The 17,867-nt window shown below is 38.0% G+C and overlaps 1 protein-coding gene and 1 long non-coding RNA gene across 2 annotated transcripts; both read left to right on the forward strand.

The window, feature by feature from the left end:
- The first annotated feature begins 542 nt into the window (after window positions 1-542).
- On the forward strand, window positions 543-6,513 carry LOC138872051 (uncharacterized). Its single transcript, XR_011400465.1, has 4 exons — window positions 543-1,097; window positions 3,362-4,409; window positions 4,754-4,822; window positions 6,227-6,513. It is a non-coding gene; the product is annotated as an uncharacterized lncRNA (long non-coding RNA).
- A 7,954-nt stretch (window positions 6,514-14,467) lies between these two features.
- Window positions 14,468-15,919, forward strand: LOC138871389 (uncharacterized). The gene has a single exon (XM_070149262.1). It carries the CDS (start codon window positions 14,468-14,470, stop codon window positions 15,917-15,919), a length of 1,452 nt encoding a protein of 483 aa, XP_070005363.1.
- Window positions 15,920-17,867: the final 1,948 nt, after the last annotated feature.

Below are 17,867 nucleotides of genomic sequence, written 5' to 3' on the forward strand. Positions count from 1 at the left end.
CTATGAAATAGTCTTTGTAAGCATGTGATTTTTGTCATATATAAAGATAACTCCTAAAATAAGTTTAAATAATTTTTATTTGATTTTTTTTAGGAATTTTTTTTCTTTTTTAGTTGCATTCATGCATTTTAATATTTCAAAATCAAAATAATAAATACCAAAATACTTGGCATTTGCATTTAGAATTTAATTTTACATTTTAGGATAAATTAATAGTGAGTTACTTTTAGGAAAATAAAAATAACAAAAATGGTCTTTTTTGCATTTTTTTAGTTTTAATCTGTTTAGTTTGCATTTAAAATAGGGAATTAGTGTAATTGGAAATTGGAAGTATAATTTTAGAGTCAATTTGAGTTTTGGTTCTTAATTTAGCATTTAACAAAATCAGAAAATAAAGTACAAAATAACTAAATAAAATACAAAAAGAGGAAGATAAAAAGAAATTGGGAGTAAAAAAAAAAGGGAAGAACCTTCCCCAAAATATCTTCCCCAAATCATTTCTCCCCACCTAAGACCTTCCCCCCAAAATATTTCCCCACCTAAAACCTTCCCCCCAAAATATTACCTCACATAACACCTTCTCCCCAAATAAAACTCCCCCACACAAGACCCCCCCTTCACATTAAAATCATCACACCTACCCATCTATATAATACACACACACATAGAAACAGGGAGGATAGTGAGCAACAACGGATAGAGGGGAGAAGACAAAGAAATTTTATACAAATGCACTGTAATTTCCACTTCAAAATGAGAATTCACTCAAGAATACTTTGAAGGGAAAAGATCAAAGCATAGCTTCTGAAGCAGGTCCCCACTGTGGCTCCACCTATTTCGTCGTCAAGCACCAAAACCAAATTCACCACCGTCGTCCTTTTGCCGGAACTGATTCACTCACGTACGACACCAGACGGAGTCGATTTGGCGTCTTAGTCGAGCTGAGTTTCAGTCCAAGTTCTCGCTCGTACTTGACAAGTTGTCGCGTTTTGGATCGCCGACGAGGTTCCGGTTTGTTAATTTCGGTGTGTCAGTCTGAGGATTGTTGCTTGGTTTAACCCGATTGATTTGCAATTTTTAGCTTTGAAGCAATAAAGGTCCGATTTTCTTAATCACTCTTATTGATACATTACATGTACTTGGTGTTTAATTTGAGTTTATTTTACACTTGTAGCCTAAAGTGACATGTTGTACAATTGTTGGAATTATTCATCTGTTTGTTGGAATTTTTGTCGATGAATATCTTATTTGTTCTTTGGAAATCATATCTAATATACAATCAACTGAATGTTGAAGTAATTGTAAGTAAACGGAATTTTCATTATACTTTACGTATTTTGAAACTACAATATATATTATTAGTTGTTGTTCTTCTCCATTTTGAAATGTTACGAGTTGTCTTAGAAATTGTGCTCAAAATTGTAGTAGAATTCCAAAAGTTGTCAAATGACAGTATTAAAGGAGCAAATTTGGCTTCAAATGTTTAGTTTGAATGTTATAAATACTTGTTGCTTCCGGTCAAGTATATTGATTAATCCTCAATGTATTTTCAATTTCTTAATAACTAAAGGTGATAATTTAGTTAGTTTTATTATTAATATTAGTGCTAAGATCTGTTGCTCCCAGTCACGTGAGCTTTGTTTTTATCTAAGGTTATTAATGTGTTTGGTTGATGATAATCCTTCGGCGTATTTAACTCCTTCATTCATGTCATTCACTGTTTGTCCGCTCCCTTATGGCTTAGGAGATGAAGAACATATGAACATCGTAGCCTGCTTTAGGCGCGATTAATTTTAAATTATTGTGGTCATGGGTACGGTTCCCGTGGCATGGTCATGATACGTAAATCTCAATCGAGGCGTGCCATTAGTTGAATTTCCATGGCCCTCGCAAATTTGGAAGTGCGTAGTTGCTTTAGGAGTGCTATTAAAAATTATTTTCTTAAATTCGGGTGCGCATTGATGCGACCCAAATCCAAATCTCGATGAAGTCGAAATGTGTTGACAATCACGGGCGCATTGATTGCGACGGGGTTCGAAACGCGTTTTCACGACATCGTAATTCTTATAAAATAAATAATGATAGAAAAGAGGTTCACAAATTGAGACAAGCCTCACCGAACAAAAATAAATAAATGTGGGGCTCTCAATAAATGGTTATTAAAAATGATTAGAATTTGGGAGGGCCATTTAGCGAACTTCACGGCCTTCCCCAAAATAATATTACGTTAGAATCTTTAGACGCGATTTTAATTAAATTACCTTCTTAAACTCGGGTGCGCATTGATGCGACCCAAATCCAAATCTCGACGAAGTCGAAATGTGTTGACAACCACGGGTGCATTGATTGCGACGCGGTTCGAAACACGTTTTCACGTCGTCGCAATTCTTTTAAAATAAATAATGATAAAAAGCGGTTTACGAATAAAAGGCACATAAGCTAGCAGGTATTAAAATCAGATAAAATCAAATGCAACAGTTAAGCGACCGTGCTAGAACCACGGAACTCGGGAATGCCTAACACCTTCTCCCGGGTTAACAAAATTCCTTACTCGAATTTTTGGTTCGCAGACTGTAACAGAGTCATGTTTTTCCTCGATTTGTGATTCTACCGGTGACTTGAGACACCATTAATCTCCCAAGTGGCGACTCTGAAATCTCAATAATAAATCCCGTTCCGATTGTCCTTTAAATGGAAAAACTCCTTTACGCCCTCCTCCGGGAATGTAGTAAAAAAGGAGGTGTGACAGTCTTCTTTAGATTTGAGATAGAATCCATTTTTTTTACTGAATGTATTTTTTACATCTTTTCCAATTGATCATTTGCTGGCGTCTAATAATGTGGTCTCTCTTATAAGTTGGAAATTCTAGTCATACTTTAGAACGACAACAGAATACAAAATCATGCAGTGAGATAAACATGAGAGAGACGCGCGTGTCCAAGTTTGATTTTCATTGTTTTTACTTTTCTAGAAAAGTTTGTAAATGCTTTCGTTAGAATTATTTTGTTAGTTTTTGCTTTTTTCTTTGTTTTTTAAGTTATGGAATTTGTAAGTTGATGTTGTAATAGAATAAATTTTTTAGGAGTGGTTAATCCTGTCTGATAATTTCTTCTTTAATGGTACCCAATTTCACTTGCGAAATCACAAGTTATTTTGTTGGATTCTACTGTATACTTATAATATTAAAGATGTTAATAATGTACGTTTTATTATAGTTATTAATTGGTGTCTCGGGTTGAGCCTGAGTGTAACGATCCGACCGGTCGTTTTGGGCTTTTGCACTTCGCTTGTCAGTTTTCGGGCACGACTTGCCCCGTGTGATATACTATGACTTATGTGAATCGTTGGTTTTGGTTTTTAGGGTAATCGGAATGAATTTCGAAGAAACAGTTCTCAGTTTGAAGCTTGAAATTTGAAAGGTTTGACTAAGTTTTGACTTGTTTGTATATAATCTCGGATTGGAATTTTTATGATTTGGTTAGCTCCGTTAGATGATTTGGGACTTAGGATCGTGATCGAAATGCATTTTGGAGGTCCGTGGAAGGTTTAGGCTTGAATTGGCGAAATTAAGATTTTGGCGTTTTCTAATTGATAGGTGAGATTTTGGAATAGGGGTCGGAATGGAATTCCGAAAGTTGCAGTAGTTCCATTGTATCATTTGGGATGTGTGCGCAAAATTTTGGGTCATTCGGACGTGGATTGATTGGATTTTTGATCAAAAGCGTAATTTAGAAGTTCTTGGAGTTCTTAGGCTTGAATCTGATGCAAATTTGGTGTTTTGATGTTGTTTTGAGCGTTCTGAAGGTTGGAACAAGTTTGAATGATGTTATGGGATATGTTGGAATGTTTGGTTGAGGTCCCTAGGGCCTCGGGGGAGTTTCAGGTAATTAAACGAATCAAGTTCATGTTTGAAAAGTTGCAGATTTTTAGGTTTCAGTTGCAGGCATTTTTGTTCATTGCGATCGCGTACGAGGGTTTGAGATCGTGTAGGCTCAGTTGGGCAGGGTGAAAAATTGTTCTATGCAATCGCAGAAGAAAGGTCGCGATCGTAGTCAGTGGAGAGATTGTGATTTGCGAACGCGAGGGCCAGGATGCGTTCGCGTAGAAGAAATAAGGTGGCAGAAGAATCAGGTGTTACCCTTCGCGTAGGGGCAGTCGCGATCGCGTAGCTCAGAGGAATCAATGTATCGTGTTCGCATGTTGGTTAACGCGGTCGTGTAGAGGAATATATCGAGGCAACAAGATTGTTCTTCGCGATCGCGAGGATGTTTCCGCGATCACGATTAAGGAAAAATCTGGGCAGACAGATTATATTTTTAAAATCGAGGGTTTGAGTCCAATATCATAAAAGCCATTGGAGAGCTTAAGAGAAGGTACAATTTGATGGGATTTTCAGTGGAGCAATTGGGGTAAGTATTCTTCACTTATATTTGATTTAATTCCATGATTTAGTCTTGAATTTCATCATTTAATTTGAGAAATTAGAGTGAAAATTGGGGAAAAATGGAAGAAGAGTTTGAGAATTCTTTTGGGGATTTAAATGGGCAATTGAGGTTGAATTTTAATGAATTTTATATGGGTAGACTCGTGAGTGAATGAGGATTTTATTTATGTAATTTTTATCGGACTCTGAGACGTGGGCCTGGGGCTGGGTTTGAGCAATTTCAGAATTTTTTTTATGTAAATTGGATATTTTCGAGTAGGCTTTGTTCCCTTAGCATATTTTAATGGTTATGTACTGATTTTTGGCTAGATTTGGAGCATCCAGAGGTCGATTCGTGCAGGCAAGGGCATCGCAGGCTAGAGTTTGGACCGGATCGAGGTAAGTAATGATTGTAAATGCTGTCCTGAGGTTTGAAACCCTGGATTTCACATCGTTGTGCTACTTTGAGGTGACACACAAGCTAGATGACGCGTGTGGAGTCGTGCACCGTTAGGGATTGTGACTTTGTCCGTCCCGTACGACTGTTAAGTCGCGTATTTGATTTGAAATCTTGTGATATTCCATATTTTAGAGATTGATATTATATTTTGGGCTGTATGCCATGTTTGGGGCCTTGTGCCGACCTGTTGAGGCCTTTAGGGGCATTTTCACTATTTTTCCTCACTCTATTTGTTTTGAAAGCATATCCTCAACCATATTTTACCTATTTATTGTCTAAATCTGGTTTTATCAATTTACTTCTTAAAATGTGTAAACTGTTTGGGCTGAGTTCCCTATTTTACTGATGGTCCGAGTGATTGTGAGGTTGAAGACTGAGATAGACCGAGGTTCTGATTGTGAGGTTGATGACTGAGATAGATCGAGGGTTTGATTGTGAGGTTAATGCCTGAGAGGGGTCGACGGCCTGGTTGTGAGGATTATATATTAATGGATCGGGCTGGTGCAGCCCCATATATATATATATGGGGCTGCACGCAACAACAATATATGGATCGGGCTGCACGCTACAACGATATGATGGATCGGGCTGCACGCCGCAACGATATAACGCTTGGGCTGTAGGAGCCCCTCCGGAGTCTGCACACCCCCAATGAGCGCAGTCGACTATATATATAGATCGGGCTGCACGCCGCAACGATATATTTATCGGGCTGCACGCCGCAGCGGTTACTATATGGTACCTATTGAGTGTGAGTGCTGAATGTGAGCGCTAATTGGTAAGAGTTGAGTCACGAGTGACTGGGAGGCTTGCCCGAGGGGCTAGGTATATACATGTACATGAGTGATGTTTGCCTGAAGGGCCAGTTTATGAACTTACTGTGTTTCACTCCTCTTTAAAGTGAGTTTCTATTGAACATGTTGATTTAATTACTACTTTTACTCATCTTTAGACCAATCCTCTATTGAAAATGTTGAACAAATGTTTTAAATGACTTTCATTTAAACTGATATTTTAAGTTATGAAATGGTTGTGAATTTCTGTTATGCATAGGGGTTGTATACGAACTATGCTTTGCCCGAGGGGCAGATCATGATTTTCATTAATATATATATATTTCATTAAATCTCTATGGGAAAGGTTAGAAAGATATTTTCCAAAGGATTTTACTGAAGATGGAAGTTTAACAAAGTGATTTGATTTGTATCCTGTTTTTGGAAACATGTGGTACCCTCTGTGGTGCCATGATGTGGTATACGTGATTTCTTACTGCTCAGACTTTGTTTACTTTTATTATTTACTGGGTTGGAGTACTCACATTACTCCTTGCACGTTGTATGCAGATTCAGGTATTTCTGAGCTTGGCGGCAGTTTCATCGGAGATAGCAAGGTAGCTGCCTGGCGATCGCGGCTCTGCTTTCTCCCTCTTTATTCTTCCTTATGTATTCTTGTGACTTTTCCCGACCCTATTGGTCTTGATGTGGTTAAACAACTGTAGTAGATGCTTATGACTAGTGACACCCCGATGTAAGGCTTGTATGTTATTTCCGCACTGTTCATTTAGACTTATATTATGAAACATTTGTTTAATTAAAGGCTTAAAAATGACTCTTAGTGATTAAAGGGTTAATATGGGTGTTGTTTCGGCTAGCATTGTCTTCACGAGAGGCGCCATCATGACCAGGCCAATTTGGGGTCGTGACAAGTTGGTATTAGAGCCTAGGTTACATAGGTCTCACGAGTCATGAGCAGGTTTAATAGAGTCTCGCAGATCGGTACGGAGACATCTGTACTTATCCTTGGGAGGCTGTAGAACCTTTAGGAAAAACTTCACATTCTTGAATTCTTATCGTGCATCCTTGATTCAGCTTGGAGTGTAACCCTTTGATTTCCTTCCACGCATTCATATGCGCGCATGAGCGCTCAGTATCAGATGTGCGTCGATGGCTTGTGATTCCCCGATCGAGGGGCGAGATGTGATTTGTCTGTGCGTTGATGTTGGGGCCAGTCCGGAGGACTTGAGGCTAGGTTTTGCCTGCAGCTTGAGCACCAAGGTGCTGCTTGTGTGAGCAAGTGTTTTTGAACTTATACGTTCGGTAGTGCCCCTATTAGTAGAAGTGATGGCTGAATGTCTATGTGATGAGTATGTTATGACTGTGAGATGTATCTATATGATTTGGAAGCAACAAGAAGGGTCTACTGGAGGATAGAAGAACTATTAGGTGCTTGATTTCCATCTTGATTTAAGGTATAGTCCCGAGTTATGGGTATGTGCAGAATCTTTTCATGTTTTCTAGTTGGGGGAGTAAAGTGGATTTCATGTTGTGTTGTGAGTTCAGACTCAGGAAGATTAAGTGACTGCGTAATATCTATGACGGTGGAAGGGTACAAAGAGATGTTAGTTGAGGCGACGCAGGTGGGTTATCTCCTGCGGATTGTTCTGAAGTTTGCATAATCCCTTATGTCATTTATTGAAAGATCTCTGTTACCAGGGAAATATATGTGTTACAATTCGAATTTGGGTTGCTCAAGAGAGTAGGCTTTTCTGCTACGAGAGTGAATACGAGATTTGCAGAAGATTTAAAGTACCAGATGGTCTGTGTTTCACGAGTTTATGAAGGATTGAGTTTAATCTCACTATGGTATTATGGCAGCAATAAAGTATATGTGTTATGAGTTATTGTGTGTGTTTTGGTCTATGGCTTCGAGCCAAGTGGGGAGTCCGCTATTAATTAGTTGATTGCACAGTTATGTGCTATGTTGGTTCTAGTTTGAGGCGTGCAGGTGAATCAGTTATGGCTTACGAAGATTGAGACCGAGGATGGCTCGAGTAAAGGAAAATGTTGACAAAGGTTATGTCATGATTCATAAGTGTATGAGAATCACAGAGTGTCTTGAGTGGTTATTGGTGAAGGATGCTCGGGGCATGGGGCAGGAAGTTGCTTGGCTGCATTAAGGTGAGGTTACATTCTGCGGTGTCGGAGTGCTAATGAGGCACAAGTGGCTCGGTTCATTTGATCAGACTAATTGCAGTTTGAGTAGAGTGGATGACTCTAGAAAATGGTTCTAATGTGTTTAAGATTTTACCTGTAATAATTGGAGATCTTCAAGTTGTACTTTTGGCTAGAAACCGAGGTTTGCATTTGGAGGGTGTCAAGATTTGTGGTATTTTGATATCAATTAGGGAATTTTATATACATCAGCATCAGGAAGATAAAGGTAATAGATTTAGATTCGCATGAAGTCTCTTCAGAGTAGAGTATTTCGAATATTTTGCTTTGAGGATATTTAAGAGGGTATTTAGCGGGTTATGAGCCTTAGACGGTGTGGTTTTATGCTTGGGTCTCGTGTGATAAGTCTGGATTGAGGAATGGTGATGTTGTAGCAAGAATGAGTATCAAGTTGAAGGTAAATCAGAATGAAACTCGGATAGATGAGATAGCTTGGTAGTAGGCCGAGTCGGTTTGGTAAGGATATGATTAGTTCTTTGGATGCTTATGAGGTAATGAGTTTCTACATGTGTTTCACGACAATTCTCTTGGGTTTTAGTGACCTACGTATCTCGGTTGAGTTAGAAGGATTTAATCCTGACGATTTAGTTTTGTGCAAATGGAATTCGGAGAGTTCTAGATGGTTTCTACCATAGTTAGAGAGGTATATATTTCCTATTGGCGTGAGGAGCATGGGATGTATAGTGATTTTCTTCTAGATGGGATCAATAGGAAGTTCTTGGCTAGTAGAGTACATAGTTGCTTGTGGATTGGAAGAGATATGAAGTTGTCGTGGTTATCTTAGGATGGTACAATTTATGCGGTATGTTGTGTAGGATTGAGATTTGCATGCGTAAGGTCACGATTCAGATTTGAAATGAAGGTCACAAATTCTTAGATAGCATGGGTAGCTTCAGGTGACTGGATAAATGAGATCACTAATTGGTGTGGCTTGATGACAGTATAACATTTCAGAAAGGGCAATATGTTTGATTTATGGATGCTTTATCGGTATTGCGGCACTATCTTGTTTGATCGACTGATGATATTCGAGTTTGCTTGGTGGCTCAGAAGAATTATAGGTATACCTCTCATGGGATGATTGAGTACTAGAGGTGTGTTGTATATTCGAGCGGCGAAATTAGGATCAGATATGGTAATTCATGTGCTTTATGGACTTGGAGACTGAAAGTTCTCATAAACAAGTTAGCTTGTAGTTGTGGACAGTAAAGATGTGGGTAAGTTAGTCAGATGATAGTATGTGCTATGATTCAGTCATTGTGAACCTTCAGAGGGTTATTTATCTGTTGTGGGTGACTAAAGTTGATGTGTGGTTCATTGGTAGACCTATATGCATGGGTGTTCTGCATCGAGATGGCTTTGTTGACTTCGAGCTGCTATTGGTGAGGGATGTGTTGATTCGGTAGTTATTGAGCTATTAGTAATCAGGGGATCTATGAGTTATCTTTTCGTATTGCAAAATATTAGGATTTGTTGGTTATAGGCACATGTGGTGCGGTGTTATTGGGGCCTCTCAGTGGAATTCGAGCGGGAAGAGTACTAGGCATTGCTCGGTGGATGACGTATCGGTTATGTCCTTTCGAGTTGTGTGAAGTTATGTAATTGCTTCGCTGTGGTTATGAGGATTGCTTTGGTTTTAGACATCATATTGCGCACGATTATCGATTTTGAGCGTAGTGACTTAAGGTTTTTCATGTGGACCAGTGTTTGGAAGAGGTCGCGCATTGGAGCGAAGCTATGTGGAGGTATGATCCTGCAGGTTAGATTTGTGTGTTCTGTTTCTACGATGTGTGACGGGTTCTCAGCCTGGTGTTGTGGCGGTACTGGTGGGCTTGCGGTACAACTCTTTCATTTGAGTCATTTTCATGATTTGAGTATGTTCGGATTGTTGCCTATCGGTGTGCAGATTGTACGAGTTGTGGCTTTAGATGGTATTAATGTGTCAGGCCACCAGAGTAGTTGTGTTGAATTAGATATGATCGTCGGGATCTAGAATGAATACAAACGGATTCGATTTCAGTATGTTGGAAGGATAATATCAAGGTTAGGCTCAGAAATTTGCTATGGTCTTCGCCAAAGGAGAAGTGGCTTCATGAATGGTAGATCTGAGAATTGGTTATGGCTTACTGCGTATTTCGTTTATCATTGGCAGTATATGAAGGTGTTAGAATGAGACTTTAGTTGATAAGAGGTTTTCTATTGATATTCGGTTGTTGTGTGCAGCTGCCGTGATTAGAAGTTATCAATACAAGTGTTTGAGTTATGTGGTATATCATATAATTGCACCTAAGATTGTGGGTATGGGTTGTTACAGCTTGTTCGGGCTTATTCAGAGTATAGATGTGAGATTTCGATCTTGTGGATGATTTTAGAAGTGGAAATGTAGTTCTAAGGTTCATGGGCTAGGTTGGATTGTGAGATTTCAGTTACATTGTGTAACGGACCTATATGAGATAAGGTGACATGGGATTACCCCCGGGTATGTGCATGGTAAGGTTATTCAGCGATGGGTTGGCTCTTGAAACAACTCTGGGCACGTTCGAGGACGAACGTATGTTTAAATGGGGAAGGACGTAACGACCCGACCGGTCGTTTTGAGCTTTTGCACTTTGCTCGCCAGCTCTCGGGCATGACTTGCCCCGTGTGATATACTATGACTTATGTGAATCGTTGGTTTTGATTTCCAGGGTAATCAGAATGAATTTGGAAGAAATAGTTCTCAGTTTGAAGCTTGAAATTTGAAAGGTTTGACCAAGTTTTGAGTTGTTTGTATATGATTCGGATTGGAATTTTTATGATTTGATTAGCTCCGTTAGATGATTTGGGACTTAGGAGAGTGATCAGAATGCATTTTGGAGGTCCGTGGAAGGTTTAGGCTTGAATTGGCGAAATTAAGATTTGGCGTTTTCCGATTGATAGGTAAGATTTTGAAATAAGGGTCGGAATAGAATTCTGGAAGTTACAGTAGTTCCGTTGTATCATTTGGGATGTGTTTGCAAAATTTCAGGTCATTCGGACATGGTTTGGTTGGTTTTTTTTATCAAAAGCGTAATTTGGAAGTTCTTAGGCTTGAATCCGATGCATATTTGGTGTTTTGATATTGTTTTGAGCGTTCCGAAGGTTGGAACAAGTTTGAATGATGTTATGGGATTTGTTGGAATGTTTGGTTGAGGTCCCGAGGGCCTCGGGAGAGTTTCGGCTGGTTAAACGAATCAAGTTCATGTTTGAAAAGTTGCAGATTTTCTGGTTTCAGTTGCAGGCATTTTTGTTTATTGCGATCATGTATGAGGGTTCGCGGTCGCATAGGCTCAGTTGGGCAGGGTGAAGAATTGTTCTATGCAAACACAGAAGAAAGGTCGCGATCGCGGCCAGTGGAGAGATTGTGATTTGCGAACGCGAGGGCCAGGACGCGTTCTTGTAGAAGAAAATAAGGTGGCAGAAGAATCAAGTGTTACCCTTTGCGTTCGCGTAGGGGCAGTCACGATCGCTTAGCTCAAAGGAATCAATGTATCGTGGTCGTATGTTGGTTAACGCGGTCGCGTAGAGTAATATATTGAGGCAGCAAAATTGTTCTTCGCAATCGCGAGGATGTTTTCGCGATCGCGATTAAAGAAAAATCTGGGCAGACAGATTATATTTTTAAAATCGAGGGTTTGTGTCCAATATCATAAAAGCCATTGGAGAGCTCAGGAGAAGGTGCAATTTGATGGGATTTTTAGTGGAGCAATTGGAGTAAGTATTCTTCACTCATATTTGATTTAATTCCATGATTTAGTCTTGAATTTCATCATTTAATTTGAGAAATTAGAGTGGAACTTGGGAAAATATGGAAGAAGAGTTCGAGAATTCTTTTGGGGATTTGAATGGGCAATTGAGGTCGGATTTTAATGAATTTGATATGGGTAGACTCGTGAGTTAACGAGAATTTTATTGATGTGATTTTTATCGGATTCCGAGACGTGAGCCCGAGAGCCGGGTTTGAGCAATTTCAGGATTTTTAATGTAAATTAGATATTTTCGAGTGGGTCCCTTAGCATATTTTAATAGTTATGTACTGATTGTGGCTAGATTTAGAGCATTCGGAGGTCGATTCGTGCCGGAAAGGGCATCGCGGGCTAGAGTTTGGACCGGATCGAGGTAAGTAATGATTATAAATACTGTCCTGAGGGTTTGAAACCCTGGATTTCACATCGTTGTACTACTTTGAGGTGACGCACACGCTAGATGACGAGCGTGGAGTTGTGCACCGTTAGGGATTGTGACTTGGTCCGTCCCGTACGACTATTAAGTCGCGTATTTGATTTGAAATCTTGTGATATTCCATATTTTAGAGATTAATATTATATTTTGGGTTGTATGCCATGTTTGGGGCCTTGTGCCGATCTGTTGAGAACTTTAGGGGCATTTTCACTATTTTTCCTCACTCTATTTGTTTTGAAAGCATATCCGCAGTCATGTTTTACCTGTTTATTGTCTAGATCTGGTTTTATCACTTTATTTCTTAAAATGTGAAAACCGTTTGGGCTGCGTTCCCTGTTTTACTGATGGTCCGAGTGATTGTGAGGTTGATGATTGAGATAGACCGAGGGTCTGATTGTGAGGTTGATGACTGAGATAGACCGAGGGTCTGATTGTGAGGTTAATGACTGAGAGGGGTTGAGGGCCTGGTTGTGAGGATTATATATTTATGGATCGGGCTGCACGCCACAACAATATATATATATATACATATATATATATATATATACATACATACATATACATATATATATATATATATACATACATACATATATATATATATATATATATATATATATATATATATATATATATATGGATCGGCATACACGACACAACAATATATGGATCGGGCTGCACGCCGCAACGATATAGCGCTTGGGCTGTAGGAGCCCCTTTGGAGTCTGCACACCCCCAGTGAGCGCAGTCAACTATATATATGGATCGGGCTATACGTCGCAGCGGTTACTATATGGTACCTATTAAGGGTGAGCGCTGAGTGTGAGCGCTGATTGGTAAGAGTTGAGTCACGAGTGACTAGGAGGCTTGCCCAAGGGGCTAAGTATATACATGTACATGAGTGATGCTTTACCTGAGGGGCCAGTTTATGAACTTACTATTTTTCGCTCCTCTTTAAATTGAGTTTCTATTGCACATGTTGATTTAATTACTGCTTTCACTCATCTTTAGACCGAGTCTCTATTGAAAATGTTGAACAAATGTTTTAAATGACTTTCATTTAAACTGAAGTTTTAAGTTATGAAATGGTTGTGAATTTCTGTTATACCGAGGGGCTGTATACGAACTATGCTTTGCCCGAGGGGCCGATCATGATTTTCATCACTTTCACTATATATATATTTCATTAAAACTCTATGGGAAAGGTTAGAAAGATATTTTCCAAAGGATTTTACTAAAGATGGAAGTTTAACGAAGTGATTTGATTTGTATCCTGTTTTTGGAAACATGCGGTACCCTCTGTGGTTCCATGATGTGATATACGTGATTTCTTACTGCTCAGACTTTATTTACTTTTATTACTTACTGGATTGGAGTACTCTCATTACTCCCTGCACCTTATGTGCAGATTCGGGTATTTCTGAGCTTGGTGGCAGTTTCTTCGGAGTTAGCAAGATAGCTGTCTGGCGATTGCAGCTCTGCTTTCTCCCTCTTTATTCTTCCTTATGTATTCTTGTGACTTTTCCCGACCATATTGGTCTTGATGTGGTTAGACATCTGTAGTAGATGCTCATGACTAGTGACACCCCGATGTAGGACGTGTATGTTATTTTTGCACTGTTCATTTAAACTTATATTATGAAACATTTATTTAATTAAAGGCTTAAAAATGACTCTTAATGATTAAAGGGTTAATATGGGTGTTGTGTCGGTTAGCCTCGTCTTCACGAGAGGCGCCATCACGACCAGGCCGGTTTGGGGTCGTGACATTGAATATGAAGTTCGGGAGTAAATCTGCATAATCTTGAAGAGGTTAATAATGTGCATTTTTTAGTTTTTAATTAGTGTTTGTTCTTGCATTGTGGCCCTATTAAATTGCATTTGCGCTATTAATTGCAGCGAGAGAAAGTTAAATATATAGTTTTATATTTCGTATTTTATATTTCATTGTAGGTAAGTATATGATGGATAAGAATTGGGTACTTATTAACCGTAGGACATTACCGGAATACTTGAATGATGTGGAATATTTTTTGAACTTTGTATTTTCTAATCCTGAGGTTGGTGTAAGAATCCAGTGTCCGTGCATTAAATGTAATAATGTGCTTAGAAAATCATGCGATGAGGCTTAGGTGGGGAATAGATCCAACCTATAATAGGTGAATTTATCATTGCGAGGCAGATTTATCTTCAGATGATGAATAAATTCTGATACAGATTCAAATTTAGGGAATGATGATGCTCACACTTTTGAAATGTTGCATGACATGTATCATGGTATTCCCTCTAATAGTCATGAGTTTGATGAGACCACTGAGTCTAGGTATGAAGAGCCAAATATAGAAGCTAAAAGTTTTTATAGGTTACTAAAGGATGCAGAGGAAAAGCCTATATCCAGATTGTGAAAAGTTCTCCAAACTCTCATTTGTAATGCGTCTTTTTCAGATGAAGTGCCTACATGGCTGGAGTAATACTTCTTTTGACTCTTTATTGAAATTATTGAGTGAAGCTTTTCCCAAAGAAAATGTGCTCCCTAATTCTATCTATGAAGTTCAAAAGATCATAAAAGATTTGGGTCTAGATTATGTGAAGATAGATGCATGTGTTAATAATTATATTTTATATAGAAAGGAATATGCTGATCTTAAGCAATGCCCTAAATGTAATGAAAAAAGATGGATAGTAAGGAAGAGAGGAGATATTGATGATGAAGTTGCTTCAAGAAAATTGAATAAGAGAAATAAAAGAATTCCTAGAAAGATTCTTAGATACTTTCCTTTGATGCCAAGATTAAAACGATTATTTATGACAAAACAAATTGGAGAAAATATGCGATGGAATAAAAATAAGAGAGTTGGTGATGGAGTATTACGGCATCCAGCTGACTCATTGGCATGGAAAACGTTTGATGAAAAGCATTCAAGTTTTGCTTTAGGTCCACGTAATGTAAGACTTGGACTTGCTTCAGATGGTTTTAATCCTTTTGGTTCGATGAGTAATGCCTATAGCATGTGGCCAGTAGTTTTAATTCTATATAATCTCCCCCCGTGGCTATGCATAAAACAATCTAATATTTTATTATCCTTGCTTATTCCTGGACCAAAAAGTCCTGGTATGAATATTGACGTGTACCTCCAACCCTTGATTAATGATTTAAAAACCTTACGGGAGAGTGGAATTAAGACTCATGATGCTTTTAAGAAACAAAATTTCTACTTGCATGCTGCTTTGTTGTGGACGATTAATGACTTTCCAGCTTATGGTATATTATCCGGTTGGAACACTAAAGGTAAATTAGCTTGTCCAGTTTTTCATGTACATACTTGTTCTATTTACTTGAACCATGGTAGAAAATATTGCTATATGGGTAATCGTAGGTTCCTGGATATAAATCATCCTTATCGCCGTAATAAAAGTTCTTTTGCTAATACAAAGAAAGAAAGACTTGCACCACAAGCTTTGAGTGGAGATGATATTCTTGCACAACTTAATACATCTTCACAAGGGTTTGTTGGTGGTAGCACAAAAAAAAAAGATGCCGAAAGATGTGACAATTGGAAGAACAACAGTATATTTTTTGAACTCCCATATTGGAGGACTTTGTTGTTGAGACATAATTTGGATGTAATGCATATTGAAAAGAACATTAATGAAAGTGTGATAGGAACTTTGTTGGACATTGAAGGGAAAACAAAGGTTACATTGAAATCTCGATTGGACATACAAGAGATGAAAATCATAAAGCCCCTTCATCCAATAAAAAGTGGGGATAAGTACATACTTTCTCCGGCAAGCTATACAATGTCTAAGGCTGAGAAGATTTAATTTTGTCAACTCGTCAAAGAAGTCAAGTTTCCTGATGCTTATGCTTCTAACATTGGTCGTTGTATCAATGTTAATGAAGCTAGAATATTTGGACTTAAAAGTCATGATCACCATATCCTTTTTCAGCGTATTGTTCCACTTGTCATCAAAGGAATTTTGCCAAAGGATGCATATGATCCCTTAATTGAATAGTCATTATTCTTTAGTGATTTGTGCGCCAAAGAACTTCATGTGGAGAGGTTAGAGAAACTAAATAAAAGTATACGGATGACAATTTGTAAATTAGAACGTGTGTTCCTGCCAATGTTCTTTGATGTTATGATTCATTTGGCAAATGAGGCAATAGTGGGTAGTCCTATTCAATATCAATGGATGTATTACATTGAAAGGTTAGATTTTTACTTATTTGAATTGTTCTTTTAGAAGAAATTTGTTATAAAACTGATTTATCTTTACTTAATAGATATCTGTGCATGTTAAAAGGTTATGTACGCAACCAAACTCGTCCTAAAGGATCAATTGCTAAGGGCTATCTTGCGGAGGAATGCATGATATTTTGTTCTAAATATTTGACTGATATGGAGACAAAGCAAAATCGTGCGGATAGAAATTTTGATTCTCCAAACATAAATCCCAATGGCTTGTCCATATTTAATTGTCATGGTAAGTCATTAGCAGAGGGTGATTGGAAAAGTTTGAGTAATCTTGAAATCAACCAAGCTCATTTTTATATCCTCCAAAATTGTGAGGAAGTCAGACCTTGGATTGAGTAAGATAACTTTTTATTTAATTGCATCCTTTTCTTCTTATGAATATCTTTAATGACTATGATGTAATATTCTTTATTTTTTTCTAATCCTCCAATCCATAGAGAACATCTAGATATATTAGCAAAGGAAAATAATAAAAATGTAGCCAAGAGGCACAAGGAGGAATTTCCTTTTTGGTTTGAAGAAAAGGCAAACTATATCATTTGATGCTAGTTTATCTTTATTTAGGATAATTTTTGAATTTACTTTCATAAAGAGTATTAAAGTTTTTGACTTTGTACACAAAATATTATAGGTGATCCAGTTAAAAAAGAATGGTGATGGTCAAGTTACCAATGAATTGCTAGCTTTGGCAAGACTTCCGGATAATCGTGTTTATTGCCATAAAGGATATATCTTAAATGGTTTTAGGTTTCGAACATTGGAATCTGAGCTACATTTAAAAACTCAAAATAGTGGTGTAGTTGTAAAGAGTGGCGAGCATATAGAAAATATTGATTATTAGGAAAGATAAGAGAGATTTTAGAGATCCAATAAAGGGGTAATTCAGTCATATTATTCCAGTGTGACTGGTTTGAAGTCCCTCTCCAAGGTCAAAGTCTAAGCAGAGGCTACAAAAAGGATGAATATGGATTCATACGTGTAGATGTGACGCGACTCCACTACACAAATGATCCACTCATTTTAGGGTCGCAGGCTCAATCTGTATATTATGTTAAACATGGTCAAAGTGAGAAATGACATGTAGTGATAAAGGTAAGACCACGAAATTTGTATGATATTCCCGAACAAGAAGATGAAACGGAGCCATATCAATTAATTGACTTAGTTGAAAGGGAAGAAGCAAGCTTTCAAGCAGAGTCGGACAATGATGTCATAAACAAAGAGAAGATATTGATGGAGTGAGTGTTGCAGCACATTCTCTTAATAATAAGGAAGAAGTAGATTTAGAAGTTGGGGATGAATCTGATCATGAAAATGGGGATGACTTCAGTTCTCTTGCAACAGATACAGAATATGTTTCTGAGGAAGAATATAATGAAAATGAGGATAGTGATTGGTTATGATCTTCAATTAGTCTTCAAGAGAACTTTGTTTATTTCAATCGCTTTTGCCACATGACTTTTGTTTCTCCATCACCTTACCGAAATGGATAATTTATATTTTCTACTACTTCT

This window comes from Nicotiana sylvestris, chromosome 6, assembly GCF_000393655.2.
Source record: "Nicotiana sylvestris chromosome 6, ASM39365v2, whole genome shotgun sequence".
Taxonomy (NCBI): Eukaryota; Viridiplantae; Streptophyta; class Magnoliopsida; order Solanales; family Solanaceae; genus Nicotiana; species Nicotiana sylvestris.